Below are 15,039 nucleotides of genomic sequence, written 5' to 3' on the forward strand. Positions count from 1 at the left end.
AGCAGTTCTTCTCCTTCCCTGTGAAACTAGCTCAGAGTTTACATGAGATTAGAGTATACAAATATTTTAGTCACTTTTGCCTGATTTTTCACCACACGCTTCACTGCCCTATTCCTACAGAGAAATCTGAAATTAAAGTAAAATGTACACTATGTTCAATTTCCTTTGTTTCTCAACTTTGTGCTCTTTATCCATTTGTTGATTATCCAGCATGCCATGATAAAGGATACCACTCTTACAATCCTTCTAGTTGTAGCCAGGAAAAACAGTCAGCAAGAACCAGCAAGCAAAAAACCCAAAACAAAACATACAATAAAACCCACTAAACATCTCTCAAGCCTTTGTTATATATCACAATCCCAACAAAATCAGTAACAAGCAAGGAGGAATCAGCATATTGAGATGTCCTTCCTACGTAAAGATAGCATATTACTAACTTTGAAATCTTCAGAATGCAGTAGGGTACCATTCTGCTCTTGCTTTCACAACAGTTATGGAATTATTAACAAACAAGTGAGTATCAGTCAAGACAAGTCAAATTCTCTCACTACAAGAACAGGCAATGCTTCATAGCTAGGATATCTGCTACTTCTAGGAGAATTCAAACGTGCATCATTATATACACATGTATTTGTTTAGACATATCTATTACTTCTTTGAATGAATTCTAAGATGACTCAAGAACCTGAGAGTTACATACAAACACTAATCACATAGCTTTATGGCAAATCAGATCACATATACAGGCATGAATATGGAACAAAAATTATGGAATGAGGCATTTCAGTTCAAATTGATTCTTTATTAAGATGTGAAAATACTATATTTTTGCAAGTGATGCTAATAAATAAAAATACCCAGAAAAAGAACTTTTATTTACCATTAAGTGACTAGTTACAGCTACGGAGAATCTTACTCCCATTAAGTTCAAGACAACAATCATGCAGATTGGCAATGAAAAAGCAATATAAACAATATTTTATTCATTTTGTGCAATCTTAGTATACAATTTTGATGCTATCTTTCTTCTAAACCAGTTCACATAGGATTGAAATGCAATTTCAAAACAAATTTTAAGGGACATATTCTACTCCTGTTCCACACATGGAGTTATGTACAGCATAAGTCCATGAATGTATAGTGTAGCTAAACATTTAAAAAGAAAAAAAATCATAATCTCTGGATAGATATTTAACAAAAAGTCTATGAACATTACAAAAGAAAATGTCACACCACTGTGTTCTCAAAACAGAAATGTTACCAAAGCAGAACAATAAATTATATTAAATTTAATATTTGTCTTTATAATTAAAGAATTATGTCTGAGGAAACCACTTTTTTAAAAACATTTGTATAGCTAAGGAAGTCAGACTTTACATTTACATATCTCAAGTTCCCATTTAGATACAGCTTTCTTTTATAATAAATTTCTGCCTTGAGACTATATCCTTTATTGGAAATTTAAAAACAAAAAATGAAAATTAACTTCTCAGTTCAGCTGTGCATCACAAATACATCATCAAGGTGAAATACAGGCACTTAGCAGTATAATGTGCAAGGCATAACTTTTACTGGTAACAGTATAAACGGAGCTTCCACTGGAGGAAAAAATGGCAACCTTGACTCTTCTCCCCCAGTAAAACATTCAGGGTTCCTAGTAGATTTGCTTCAATCCCTTTATGTTAGCACTAACTGCCAACATGCCACACTTTTGCTCCTGCTCTATAAATGCTTTCCATGAACTGTAGAACAGAGTATCTTTTACAAAAATTAGCAAGGATTTTCTATACTCATGCCCAGGACAGAAGTTTGTATAAACCTGTTTCTTGCCTAAGGTGAACTTGTATTTTTCCTAATGGAGCCAAATAATAATATTACCTAACTCGTATACAGCATAATATAACTCCAGCCCTCTCTCCCCTATTAATTTTTGTAATAATAAATTTACTAACCAAGAGACCCCGTTTTGCAGCAGCTAACCACTGTTGTTCCTTTATATAATTTTAAAACAGTGTCTCGTAACGTTCTATTTTTAAAAAAGACATGCTTTGACACACTGTTTCCATACAGGCAGATCTATATAGCAGATATTTCACTGATTTCAAATGAATATCCATTTGGATACTGCAAACCAGAAGGACATACATCAGTGTATGTGTTGGGGGGCAAATGTGGAGCGGAAAGACAGGCACCAGCAGAAACGTTTAAAGAAAATTGCAAGCATCCTTTTGGTTAGCAGAGACTTCTTGTGAAAAATATATATACAGCAAGACATGCTTAGCATATTAACAGTACATTTTAATTTCTTATAAAAGGTTTTGATTTTGTTTGAAATGGGTATTTGAGCTTCCTACTCATGGTAGTCATATTGCTGTAGAATATATAATATAGAAAGAGTTACAAATGACATATGTTATACTCTATCTAATTTGTAACTTATAATACCAGTTTAACATTCAGGAGAGAAAAATCCTAACATCTGTATTTGATGAAACATTAGGGTTTTTTTTCCCTAAGTGTTAAAGTAGTATTTATACAGTATATATGAAACAAAATGGAAACTGGTTTTAGATCTGATGTTGGACATACTACTAATTATGTCATTAAAATAATGGCATGTTATAAAGAGGCACTTTTAGTGTTTTATATACATCTCACATCTCTAGTGTAAAGTTTCATGCTTTGCCCCTTTTTCACTAAAAATAAAAGTATCAATATAAGATGGAGCCTTATAACAAAAAAGCATTAAAGCTTGTGTGTGTGTGAATGTACTTGCAATTGCTTAGCTATATTGAAAATGCCAAAGGGCATCATCAGATCCTTTCTTACAAAAAATAAACGTAGGACCAAGATTAAACAATTTGAAGGGAACAAGGACCAGCTTTTGTAAAAACAAGAACATTCACCACCTCCATGAGAAGCAATATATCCCTAGATAGAAGGGCAAGGGTTTCAAATATTGAATTCCCTTACATCCAACTGTAATGTTTGCTTTCCTGATGTTTAATAAATATTTATATTTATTCTTAGCATGACAAATTTGTTTTTAAAAACTGCCAACTTTTCACTAAGGACCATTCAGTATAAACTTTGGAAGACTCATTTGGTGTTCTCACATTTCATGTACTGTAACATAGCACATTGTGAAAATGTAGCATCTTGTTTGGACAAACCAGAGAAGCATGTACTCATGCTGAAGATCTGGAAAACGGTGTATCAAATGGAAGCATTGTTGTGGCAAGCTGCAGATCGGCACTGTTACTTAAAGAGACAGAATCAAAAATAAAATCTTGAGTGATCCTTAAGAATCAGAAAACCCAGGACCCCAGGCTCATGGAAGTTCCTACATAAGGCAGTCAAAATTCACAACCTGTATTTTACATTCGCTAAGGAATTACTTTTTTTTTTTCTTTTTGGTAAAACCAACAACCCAACATACTTCAGAGTCTGAATATGAAATATAGGCACAAAATAGGTTCTCCATCTTTTCAGTGTGGAAAACCTAACTATCCAACAATGTAATAAGAAAATGTGAGAAAAAAATCTCTAACAATTTGAATAAAACAAAGTACTGTATAAAGGTGCAATACTGAGCAGATTTAATTTTGGTTTAAATACACATATAAATCATGGAACTTTTCTATTCTTATTTGTAAAGTATTTCACATTATCCGTGTCATTCTAGTTCTTCCCAGTTATCAGTAAGGTTACCTTTGCTCTGTCTTCTAATACTAACCAGCTTTCCCGCTGATTTGATACTCCACCTGGAACTGTTTCCTGAGCTTGCAAGGTTGGTGTATTTTGTGGAGCCTTTGGTCTCATCTTCCCAGCCTGACCAGGATGGATAGTCACTTACAGTATTGCCTGCATCACTGATAGGGTCTCCAGCAGTAATCTGCGGTGGTTCCCACCCTTCAATCTGATCTGGTTTCCTGCTTTGGATGTTCTGTTTTATTGCCAAACTGTCCCAAAATCCAGATTTCTTTTCTGACTTCACATCTTCTTTTAATTTTAAATTAGTGCTAGAGAATAACAAAAACGTATTATTTAAACATTGATGTTTCTCCCCATTAAAAACTTCAAACTCTATTTAAAGGACATTTATTCAAGATAGCAAAAGATAAACTTTCCTAAACTGGTTCTGCCAAATCAACTCAGTAGAAAGAAGTCTGGGGATAATTTTCACACACCAGAGAAATACTCTGACACAAAAAAACAAAGGCATCAATATGAGCATTTGAAATATTTTGCACCAAATTCCATTATCTTTATTGATAAGGAATAGGATTCCTTACTCTATGAATGATCACACTGAAATTAGTGGAATCGCTTGTTAAGTAAAGTGCTACTCAACCTGATACTCTGTACCCCTTTGTACTTAATGCCTTAACTTACCCTTGCACTAAACCAGCGTTTGTATGTGTTTTTTTTAAAAGGAGCCAAGTTTTGAGAGAGTTAAATTTTGTTTTCAACCAAGTTCTAAAGACTTTTTAAAGTGTGTTTATAATCATCAATGTGTGCGGAACACATTGCATCCTAAAAATAATATGTTCCAGTTTTCTTTGAGCAGTTCATAGAGAAAAGTTCAATTATCTAAACTACTTTGTTTGACATAACATATGTATATGAAGTTATGTAATTTCATTTTTCTAATTAAGCAAAGTGTACAATGGTCATTTATAATACTAATGTAACTGTTACATTTCAGTGAAAATCTTGTCCTACAGAAATAGCAATAAGGTCATGCAGTAATTCTCATATATTAAAATTATGTTTGCACTTTATCCAAAGCTGAGCATGCAGACACATTCACTAAGGTTAAGATGTCAGCCCATGATGGTGACCATGCCATGCTAACATATCCAGGCTTCATTACTGTCAGCTTCAGATAGAGCAGCTCGCCAGACTTCTGGTCCCAAGCAAGGTACAGTGATATGATAATCTAGAACAAGCTAAGTGGGTGAACGCAAGACAAATTAGGTGTTACAATTCAACCAAATCTTATGGTTTATATCTTTTTATTACATTATTTTTGAACTATACTTAACAACATTATAGCATTCAATTAGGTAAATTTACCCCAGTGATAAAAGGAAATAACTTACGAAAATGTTTATCATTTGCCAACCAGCTTTAGTATTCGGTCACTGTAATGCTAAGTTTCATACATCAATTGTCACCCTGCCAGGTTATGTCCAAAAATATTTAATGTGCATTGAAATGCTTTTATAGTTACCGGCTTTCCTGAAAAGATTTGTACTATATTGGCCACAACGCATTGCCATAAAAATCACCTTATGAAATCTCTGCTAGCTATATTTCTCTTTCAAAGGAAAGAGGGACCTTTATACAGGGTATTTGAAATATGAATTTAGATTTTCAGCTGTGTATAGGTTAATAAACTTAATATTTGCAGTGTACAGCATTTCAAAATGCAAAATGTCAAGTGTTTATACAAGTAAGTTGTATATAATTAAATAGTAAAACACAGAAGATCGGGTACTAGTGCTGATATATACATAACCTTTGATGTGCAGTGAGTTATGAAGTGAAGCAGATTCAAAGTTTCCATTACCCACTAATAATGCACAAATGTCCTTATTGCAGTTAAAATAAGCCACTGACTATAGTCGGGGAAGAGGGGGTTAAAAAATGAAAACACTGTTTTAATTTCAGTTTGCAACCTCCGAAATAGGGAAATTATTAATACCCCAATTAAACAGAAGTGACTGAATATCAGTACTTTAAGAAATCTTTCCTCTGTTATTAAAACCAAAAATCTGTTTTAGCTATTTTAATCTCATAGACTCATAGATTTTAAGGTCAAAAGGGACCATCATGATCATCTACTCTGACCTCCTGCACCTTGCAGGCCACAGAACCTCACCCACCCACTTCTGCAACAGACCCTAACATCTCTGGCTGAGTTACTGAAGTCCTCAAATCATTAATTAAAGATTTCAAGTTACAGACAATCCACCATTTACATTACTTTAAACCTGCAAGTGACCGGTGCCCCATGTTGCAGATGAAGGCAAAACACCCTCAGGGTCTCTGCCAATCTGAGCCAATGGAAAATTCCTTTCCAACCCCAAATCTAATTAGACCAAGCCATAGATTTCCCAGTGATTTCCTCATTTTTCATAGCATGATCACTTCATTTTCTATAAAATAAAAATAAAAAAATCAAGAGCTGTTTACAGCAAAATTAACCTTAAAGTTCAGTTGTACTCTGAAAACTGATTAAAAATGACCATGTTTTTCCATGTTTACAGAGTCTCAATTTCCATATCATGTGTGCTCGCTTTACAAGTCAGAAGATATTATGCAACTGGCAATTCTACAAACTCAACCTGAGAATCTAGACTTAAGCTGGGTTCTTTCCTTCTCACATTAGCATTCCATAAGTAACCTGGGATCAAAGTGTCTGTGTAACTGTTGTCTTCAGGTGTAACTTGATTGGCCCTGTCACTGGAACTTAGAAAACAATTATACTAAATGAAGCACAAGAGCGAAAGAAAGTTGGATTCTTTCTAAGCTTGCTCTGGAGTGTTATTAAGAATAAAAATAGTCAAAACATTTTTGTTGCTAAACTGAATCTTTATATGCAAGGAACAGATATGATGGATTAGAAAGTACCACTTTACACAGTCCCTTTTCAGTGTCCAACCACATTATAAGGACTTATTTGAGAGATATATTTGAGAGGGTTTTTGTTTTGTTTTTGTGTTTTTTAAAGAAAAAAGTAATACTGGCTTAAAATTTCAGAGTGCTGCTATTGGTTATCCAGCAATTCACTTGCACCCCCAATCAGTTACTTAATTTTGATTTAAACAGAAAAATCAGTCAAAAGCATTAAAAGAAGCTTTGAACTGATTTTTTCCACTACAAAATGAAATTTAGTTGACTCAGAGGAGGAATTACAGGGCAATAGGTATTATACATATAGGCTTGATCACAGTTTAAAGTGCTAAATTATACCTAAGAGGGAAAAAAAATTCAAAAACTTTTAATTACTTTCTACAGTAGCTTCATTCTACAGTAAAAGGCTGTTATTCCAATTATATTTATTGTGGCTGTCCCCCCAGTATGTTCAGGAAATCACCCAGCCTAGTAGAGCAGCCCCTACACATTTTAAGTTCAAAGCTTAAACAAGAGATCAAATTTGAAGAATGCAAATTTAACAGTTTCAAAAATATACACCATTTAGCTTTCTGCAACTTTCAATAGACTAGTATTTTTTTTCTAAATTAGTTCTTTAGACCCTACCTTTACTAACTCCAGTGATCCTGCAGCTATTATCCTCAGCTTGCTGATTTCCTAATTCATTTGCCACTAAGTTTTACTTACCCTTTTGATTTTGGAGACTTGCATTCTGCTAGCAATTGTTGTTCATCATCTTTATTGAACATAGAGGTCACTTCTTTCCAACCCCGAAAACTTGCACTCTGAACCTACACAGGGTAGTAAAAATACCAATGAAAATGCATTACAAACTTACTCCCAGGGCTTGAAAAGCCCACTCCCTTATGGCAAGTATAAATAAATCTTTTCCAGGTAGTTACCATCAGCTTACACAGAATCTCTTTCTCCTCCTTCCCCCCATCTCCCAATCATTCTTCTGAGAGAAAGGCTTTTCTTAAAGACATATCCTGGGCCAGATTCACTGGTCCATTAAAGCTACTTTGCACCTTAAAACCAGCTAAGCTGGCCAGTGAGGACAAAAGTAGTGGCTCCTTTGACACATCTGTGATGGGTTTGGTCATAGAGATCCCCTTGGGACTGTCACTTGATGTGCTGAATTCACCTCTGAGCCCGTTTTCCCTGCCAGCTTGGGACTCCAGAACCCTGCCTTGTTGAGCCAGACACACTAGCCTGCTGCAACACAGACCCAGGGTCTGGGCCACGCCCACAAAGCTGCAGACTGGTGAGCTGTTTTTAGTTAAAGTCTGTCTCCAGCACACAGACACCCAGCTCCCAATGCGATCCAAACCCCAAAAAAATCCATTTTATTCTGTATAAAACTTATACAGGGTAAATCTGTAAATTGTTCTCCTCTATATCACTGATAGAGAGAGATGCACAGCCCAATCCTTTCCCCGGTACAGTCCTTGTTAGTTCAGCAGACATCTCAGGTGATAAGCAGAGGTTCTCTCATAACTGGAGATGGATTTCATTATCAGGTGACATGGTCACATGTCACTGTAAAACCCCTAGTCTCCATTCTTCCTGGTTGGCCCACAGGTACACAGGAAGGCTTTCAAATAACTAAGGACATTTACAACTGATTGTTTCTGGAGCACCCTTAATGGCCTCCATTTAATATGTTTACATCAGTGAAATAAGTTTATATCTTAGTCTCCTAACTCCAGATATAGAAATAATGCATGCAAACAAATAGGATGAACACTGTAAGTAGATTACAAGCTTTCTAATGACAGCATATAAAGGGTGTTTAACATGAAGCATATTCCAGTTATGTCATATTCATAAGCATATTTCCATAAAGCATATAGAGTGCAATGTCACAACCTCCATTCCGCTTTTCTTTTTCTGGCACAATTGGCATACCTAAGGGGTCTCTACATCTGGGCATTCACAGCTACCAGACCCCTTTCTTGGGGCCTGAGGCTATTTTATGCCAGAAACATAACCCAGCAGTCTCATGGCCTTAGGATTTGGGGAAGGCAAAGACAGTTTAAAGCCACCTGTCAGCCTTTCTCCATCTGTGCTGTGGTCCTGCACAGATACACCAAAGACTGGCTCTTAGCCCTCTGGTTGTGAAGATAATCTTCTAAACATGACCACTGTGTAAAATGATGTCTTCCCAAGTCTGCAGACAGACAGCTCCAGTACGGACAGAACCCTAAGGTTTTCAAGCTACGTGCTGGGCAGCTTGTGCTTGAAACAAAGGAAGCACACAGGCCGCATGGCAAAAAGACTATAAAAGGCAGCTGCATCTTCTCCATTTTATCTCCAGTCCTGCTTCTTACCTCTGGAGGAACTTTGCTACATACTGAAGCTCTGAACAAAAGGACTGAATGACCCATTCAAGTTGTGAATGTATTCCAGGGGGACTTTCAAGCCAGCAAACTCACCAATACTGCTAGAAACCTGATATATGGATTTTGAAGTCTTTGTTTGTATGTGACTGTTTTACCATTTAACATCTCTCTTTTTGTTCTTTCGTTATAATAAACCTTTAGTTTTAGACACTAAAGGATTGACTGGCAGCATGGTGTTCTGGCTAAGATCCAGACCTATACTGATCTGGTAATGTGGCTGACCCTTTGAGGTCAGAAGAACATTTTGTATATGTGAGCAGAGTTTTTAAAACAACTTCTCTCTTTACTGGACCTACGTGCTGACTGGGAGCCAGAGAACTGGAATGCAGTAAAGGGGTCTGTGTGGTTTCTTTTTTTGCTTCTTGATAACCAGTGTGGGGAATCAGACGTGGAGTTTGTGACTGGTTGAGGAGAATAACTTCAGTGTTACCCACCAGTCTTGGGAGTATCTGCCCTCCCTTTTGCAACCTGCCCTGACCTTGGCATTTCCAGTGAGGGCTGCCCTAGGCATCCCGAGTCACACAAGGTAGCGAACAAAGTGTCAGAAGAGAGAGAGAGAGAATTATTACAATCGCCTTTTATCTTTTATAATATGATCTAATTATAAATAATTTATTTTTCCTTAGCAAAATGGCAGTCTAACCCATATGAAATCATGCAATCCAACCTAAATTACAAGTGGTTTAAAGAGGAATTGTAGGGATTAAAACAAGAATTTTGCAGATTTAGCTCCAAACTCACTTTTTACCAGTACTATTCCTCAATTCAGAATTGAGATGTGCAGCTGAAACCTCTGCATCCCTAACCTGCCTTGCACTGTTTTGAGAACTCCTCCAGCAATGCTCTAGCATGATAACCCAGAGACCAAAGAACAAAATGTTCCAAAGTTGTAATTTTCCCAGTGAAAGCCTGGTAATCTCTTTTGTGTTTTATTTTCAATTTAAAATATCTAAATTAACTTCACTGAACTTGATACCGATTTGAAGATCTACATTTGGAATAATTAACAGGTCTAGTACTCCAAACCGATAAAATGTATAGGTCTGCAGATGCACTTTAGAGAAAGAATGAACAGCCAATCTCGTATCTGTCATGGTGTTATTCAATAAGAATATAATATCCTCTTCAGAGAGCTATGCCTTTTCAACACATAGCAATTTACATGTTCACAAAAAAAAAGGTGCCTTCAACACAAGCCTGTGCTCTTGGCAGATATAGCGCTATGGTAACAGCTCTGTAGTAGAAGTCTTTCAAAAATTATTTACTATACTTCCCACCCCTTAATGGAAACTTCTAAAGCTTATTCAGAATTTCCAAATTTAAAACTTCCAGTTCAATTTATAGAAGGGTTTTAACATCCAAAACAGCATGAATATAACTTTTACTGAAAGTTAAACATGCTGTACATCGTCTGCGACTAGGACCTCTCTCTCGGTCCTCACACCCAGGCTATATCTAAATCTGGCAGATAGAATGGATAGAAATTTCTTATTTGAATATTAAAAATATAGCAGTAGGTATATACTACCAACCACCACACCAGAATGGTGATGGGTGATTGTGAAATGCTCCAGGAGATTAGAGAGGCTATAAAAATTGAAAACTCAGTAATAATGGCAGATTTCAACTACCACCATATTGACTGGATATGGACGCAGGAATAATATTTCTAGACACCATTACTGACTACTTCTTGGAGAAACTGGTCCTGGAACCCACAAAGGGAGAGGCAATTCTTGATTTAGTCCTAAGTGAGGCACAGGATCTGGTTCACGAGGTAAATATAGATAAACTATTTGGTAATAGCGAGTGTAATATAATTAAATGTAACATCCTTGTGGAGAGGAAAATACCAAAGAAGTCCACCACAGTAGCAATTAACTTCAGAAAGGGGAAACAGAAAAAATGAGGAAGCAAGTTAAACGGAAATTAAAAGTACAGTCACAAAAGTCAAATGACTGCAAGCTGCATGGATAATTTTTAAAAACATTATAGAGACGCAAGTGAAATGTATATCTCCAAATTAAAAAACAATAGTAAGAGGACCATGACTAAACAACAAAGTAAAAGAAGTGATTAGAGGCAAAAAGGCATCCTTTAAAAATTGGAAGTAAAATCCTACGGAGGAAAATAGAAAGAAGCACACACTCTGGCAAGTAAAGTGTACAAGCATAATTAGGAAGGCCAAAAAAGAATCTGAAGAGCAACTAGCCAAAGATTCAAAAACTAACAGCAAAATATATAAGTGTACATCAGAAGCAGGAGGCCCCAAATAATCAGTGGGGCCACTGCACATTTGAGGTGCAAAAGCAGCTCTCAAGGAAGATAAGGCCATTGCAGAGAACCTAAATGAATTCTTTGCATCAGTATTCACTGCAAAGGGTATGAGAGAAATTCCCACATCTGAGCCATTTCTTTCAGGTGACAAATCTGAGGACCTGTCCCAGATTGAGGTATCAGTAGAGAAGGTTTTGGAACAAATTTATAAATTAAATAGTATTATGTCAGGACCAGATGGGATTCACCCAAGAGTTCTGAGGAAACTCAAATATGCAACTGCAGAACTATTACATGTGGTATGTTACTCATCACTTAAATCAATTTCTCTACCAGATGAATGAAGGATACCAACGTGAATGAAGGATACTAACGTGACACCAATATTTTAAAAAGGCTCCAGAGGCAATCCTCGCAATTACAGGCCAGTAAGACTAACTTCAGTCCCAAGCAAATTGGTAGAAACTATAGTAAACTATAAAATTACGAAACACATAGATGAACACAATTTGTTGGGGGAGAAGAGTCAACATGGAAATCATGCCTCACCAATCTACTAGAATTCTTTGAGGGGGTCAACAAACATGTGGACAAGGGTGATCCACTGGATATAGTGTACTTGGACTTTCAGAAAACCTTTAACAAGGTCCCTCACTAAAGGCTCTTAAAACAAACTAAGCAGTCCTGGGATAAGAGGAAAGGTCCTCTCATGGATCAGTAACTGGATAAATGATAGGAAACAAAGGACAGGAATAAATGGTCAGTTTTCAGAATTGAGAGAAGTAAAGAGTGGTGTCCCCCCCAGGGTCTGTTCAATATATTCATAAATGATCTGGAAAAAGGAGTAAACAGCGAGATCTACCCCCAATGAAGATAGATGTAAGAAACCTTTCTGTACAGGTATTACGGCGGAGAATGGTTTGGAAGAGTCATCTGAGGGAAGGGATCAGAAGAAGACCCCATTGACCAGAAGGCATGAGATGCATTGTCCTAGGGATGGGGGTTCCACCACCACCACTCCCAAGAAGAGGAGACAGGTGGTGGTGGTGAGGGACTCCCTACTAAGGGGGACGGAGTCATTCATCCACCATCCAGACCGAGAAACTCGAGAAGCGTGCTGCTTGCCTGGAGCTAGAATTCAGGATGTGACTGAGTGTCTGCAGAGACTGATCAAACCCTCGGACCACTACCCCTTCCTACTTCTCCACATAAGCACCAATGATACTGCCAAGAATGACCTTGAGCAGGTCACTGCAGACTATGTGGCTCTGGGAAGAAGGATAAAGTAGTTTGAGGCGCAAGTCGTGTTCTCATCCATCCTCCCTGTTGAAGGAAAAGGCCCTGGTAGGGGCCATCTAATTGTGGGAGTAAATGTGTGGTTGCACAGGTAGTGTCGGAGAGAGGGCTTTTGATTCTTTGACCATGGGATGTTTTTCTAGGAAGAAGGATTGCTAGGAAGAGATGGGATCCACCTAACAAAGAGAGGGAAGAGCATCTTCACTTGCTTACCTAGTGAGGAGGGCTTTAAACTAGGTTTGCCATGGGATGAAGACCTAAGCCCTGAGGTAAGTGGGATACCTGGAGGAAACACAAGGAGGAGGGTGCAACAGGGGAGGCCTCCTGACACATATTGAGAAAGTAGGGCAATCGGCTAGTTATCTTGTCTGTACACGAACACAAGAAGTCTGGGAAACAAGAGGAAGAACTGGAAGTCCTGGCACAGTCAAGGAACTATGATGTGATTGGAATAACAGAGACTTCGTGGGATAACTCACATGACGGGAGCAATGCCATAGAAGGGTATAAACTGTTCAGGAAGGACAGGTGAGGGAGAAAAGGTGGAGGAGTTGCACTGTATGTAGGAGAACAGTAAGATTGTTCAGAGCTCCAGTATGAAACTGGAGAAAAGCCTGTTGAGAGTCTTTGGGTTAAGTTTAGAGGCGAGAACAACAACAGTGATGTCGTGGTGGGTGTCTGCTATAGACCACCAAACCAGGAGGAAGAAGTAGACAAGACTTTCTTCGGACAACTAACAGAAGTTTCCAATTCACAGGCCCTGGTTCTCATGGGAGACTTCAATCACCCTGACATCTGCTGGGAGAGCAATACAGCAGTGCACAGACAATCCAGGAAGTTTTTGGAGAGTGTTGGGGACAACTTCCTGGTGCAACTACTGGAGGAACCAACCAGGGGCTGTGCTCCTCTTGATCTGCTGCTCACAAACAAGGAAGAATTAGTAGGGGAAGTAGAAGTGGGTGGCAACCTGGGTTGCAGAGACCATGAGATGGTCAAGTTCAAGATCCTGAGAAAAGGAAGAAAGGAGAGCAGCAGAATACGGACCCTGGACTTCACAAAAGCAGACTTTGACTCCCTCAGGGAACTAATGGGCAGGATCCCTGGGAGGCTAATATGAGGGGGAAAGGAGTCCAGGAGAGCTGCCTGTATTTTAAAGAAGCCTTATTGAGGGCACAGGAACAAACCATCCCGATGTGCAGATGGAAAAGCAAATATGGCAGGAAACCAGCTTGGCTTAACAGAGATATCTTCAGTGAGCTTAAACACAAAAAGGAAGCTTACAAGAAGTGGAAACTTGGACAGATGACTAGAGAGGAGAATAAAAATATTGCTCGAGCATGCAGGGGTGAAATCAAGCAGGCCAAAGCACAATTGGATTTTGCAGCTAGCAAGGCATGTGAAGAGTAACAAAAAGGGTTTCTACACATATGTTGGCAACAAGGTGGTGGTCACGGAAAGTGTGGGACCCTTACTGAATGGGAAAGTCAACCTAGTGACAGATGATGTGGAAAAAGCTGAAGTACTCAAAGCTTTTTTTTCCCCTCAGTCTTCACAGACAAGGTCAGCTCCCAGACTGCTGCACTAGGCAGCACAGTATGGGGAGGAGGTGAGCAGCTCTCAGTGGTGAAAGAACAGGTTAAGGACTATTTAGAAAAGTTGGACATGCACAAGTCCATGGGTCCGAATGCAATGCATCCGAAGGTGCTGAGGGAATTGACTGATGCGACTGCAGAGCCATGGACCATTATCTCGTGGCGATCAGGGGAGGTGGCGGATGATTGGGAAAAGGCAAATATAGTGCCCATCTTTTAAAAAGGGAAAAAGGAGAATCTGGGGAACTACAGACCGGTTAGCCTTGCCTCAGTTCCCAGAAAAATCATGGAGTAGGTCCTCAAGGAATCGATTTTGAAGCACTTGGAGGAAAGGAAGTTGATCAGGAACAGTCAACATGAATTCACCAAGGGTAAGTCATGCCTGACCAACCTGATTGCCGTCTATGATGAGATAACTGGTTCTGTGGATATGGGGAAAGCAGTGGACATGATATACCTTAACTTTAGCAAGGCTTTCGATATGACTAAGGGGGAGATGACTGAGGTCTATAAAATCATGAATGGTATGGAGAAAATGAATAAGGAAGAGTTATTTACTCCTCCACATAACACAAGAACCAGTGAACACCCAATGAAATTAACAGGCAGCAGGTTTAAAACAAACAAAACAAAGTACTTTGTCACACAATACACAGTCAACCTGTGGAACTCATTGCCAGGGGATGCTGTGAAGGCCAAAAATATAATTGCGTTAAAAAAGAATTAGGTAAGTTCTTGGAGGATAGGTCCATCAATGGCTATTAGTAGAGATAGTCAGGGATACAACCCTATGGTCTAGGTGTCCCTAG

At 38.2% G+C, this 15,039-nt stretch overlaps 1 protein-coding gene across 1 annotated transcript in view; it reads right to left on the reverse strand.

Annotated features, from left to right (window-relative positions):
- Positions 1–781: 781 nt before the first annotated feature.
- The window catches only part of TDRP (testis development related protein), a 38,079-nt gene continuing 23,821 nt past the window's right edge, over positions 782–15,039 (reverse strand). Inside the window, 2 exon segments of the mRNA XM_048845359.2 lie at positions 782–4,022; positions 7,351–7,454. Of these exon segments, the coding sequence (XP_048701316.2) occupies positions 3,677–4,022; positions 7,351–7,454 (450 nt within the window). The 3' untranslated portion in view covers positions 782–3,676.

This window comes from Caretta caretta, chromosome 3 (assembly GCF_965140235.1).
Source record: "Caretta caretta isolate rCarCar2 chromosome 3, rCarCar1.hap1, whole genome shotgun sequence".
Lineage (NCBI taxonomy): Eukaryota > Metazoa > Chordata > Testudines > Cheloniidae > Caretta > Caretta caretta.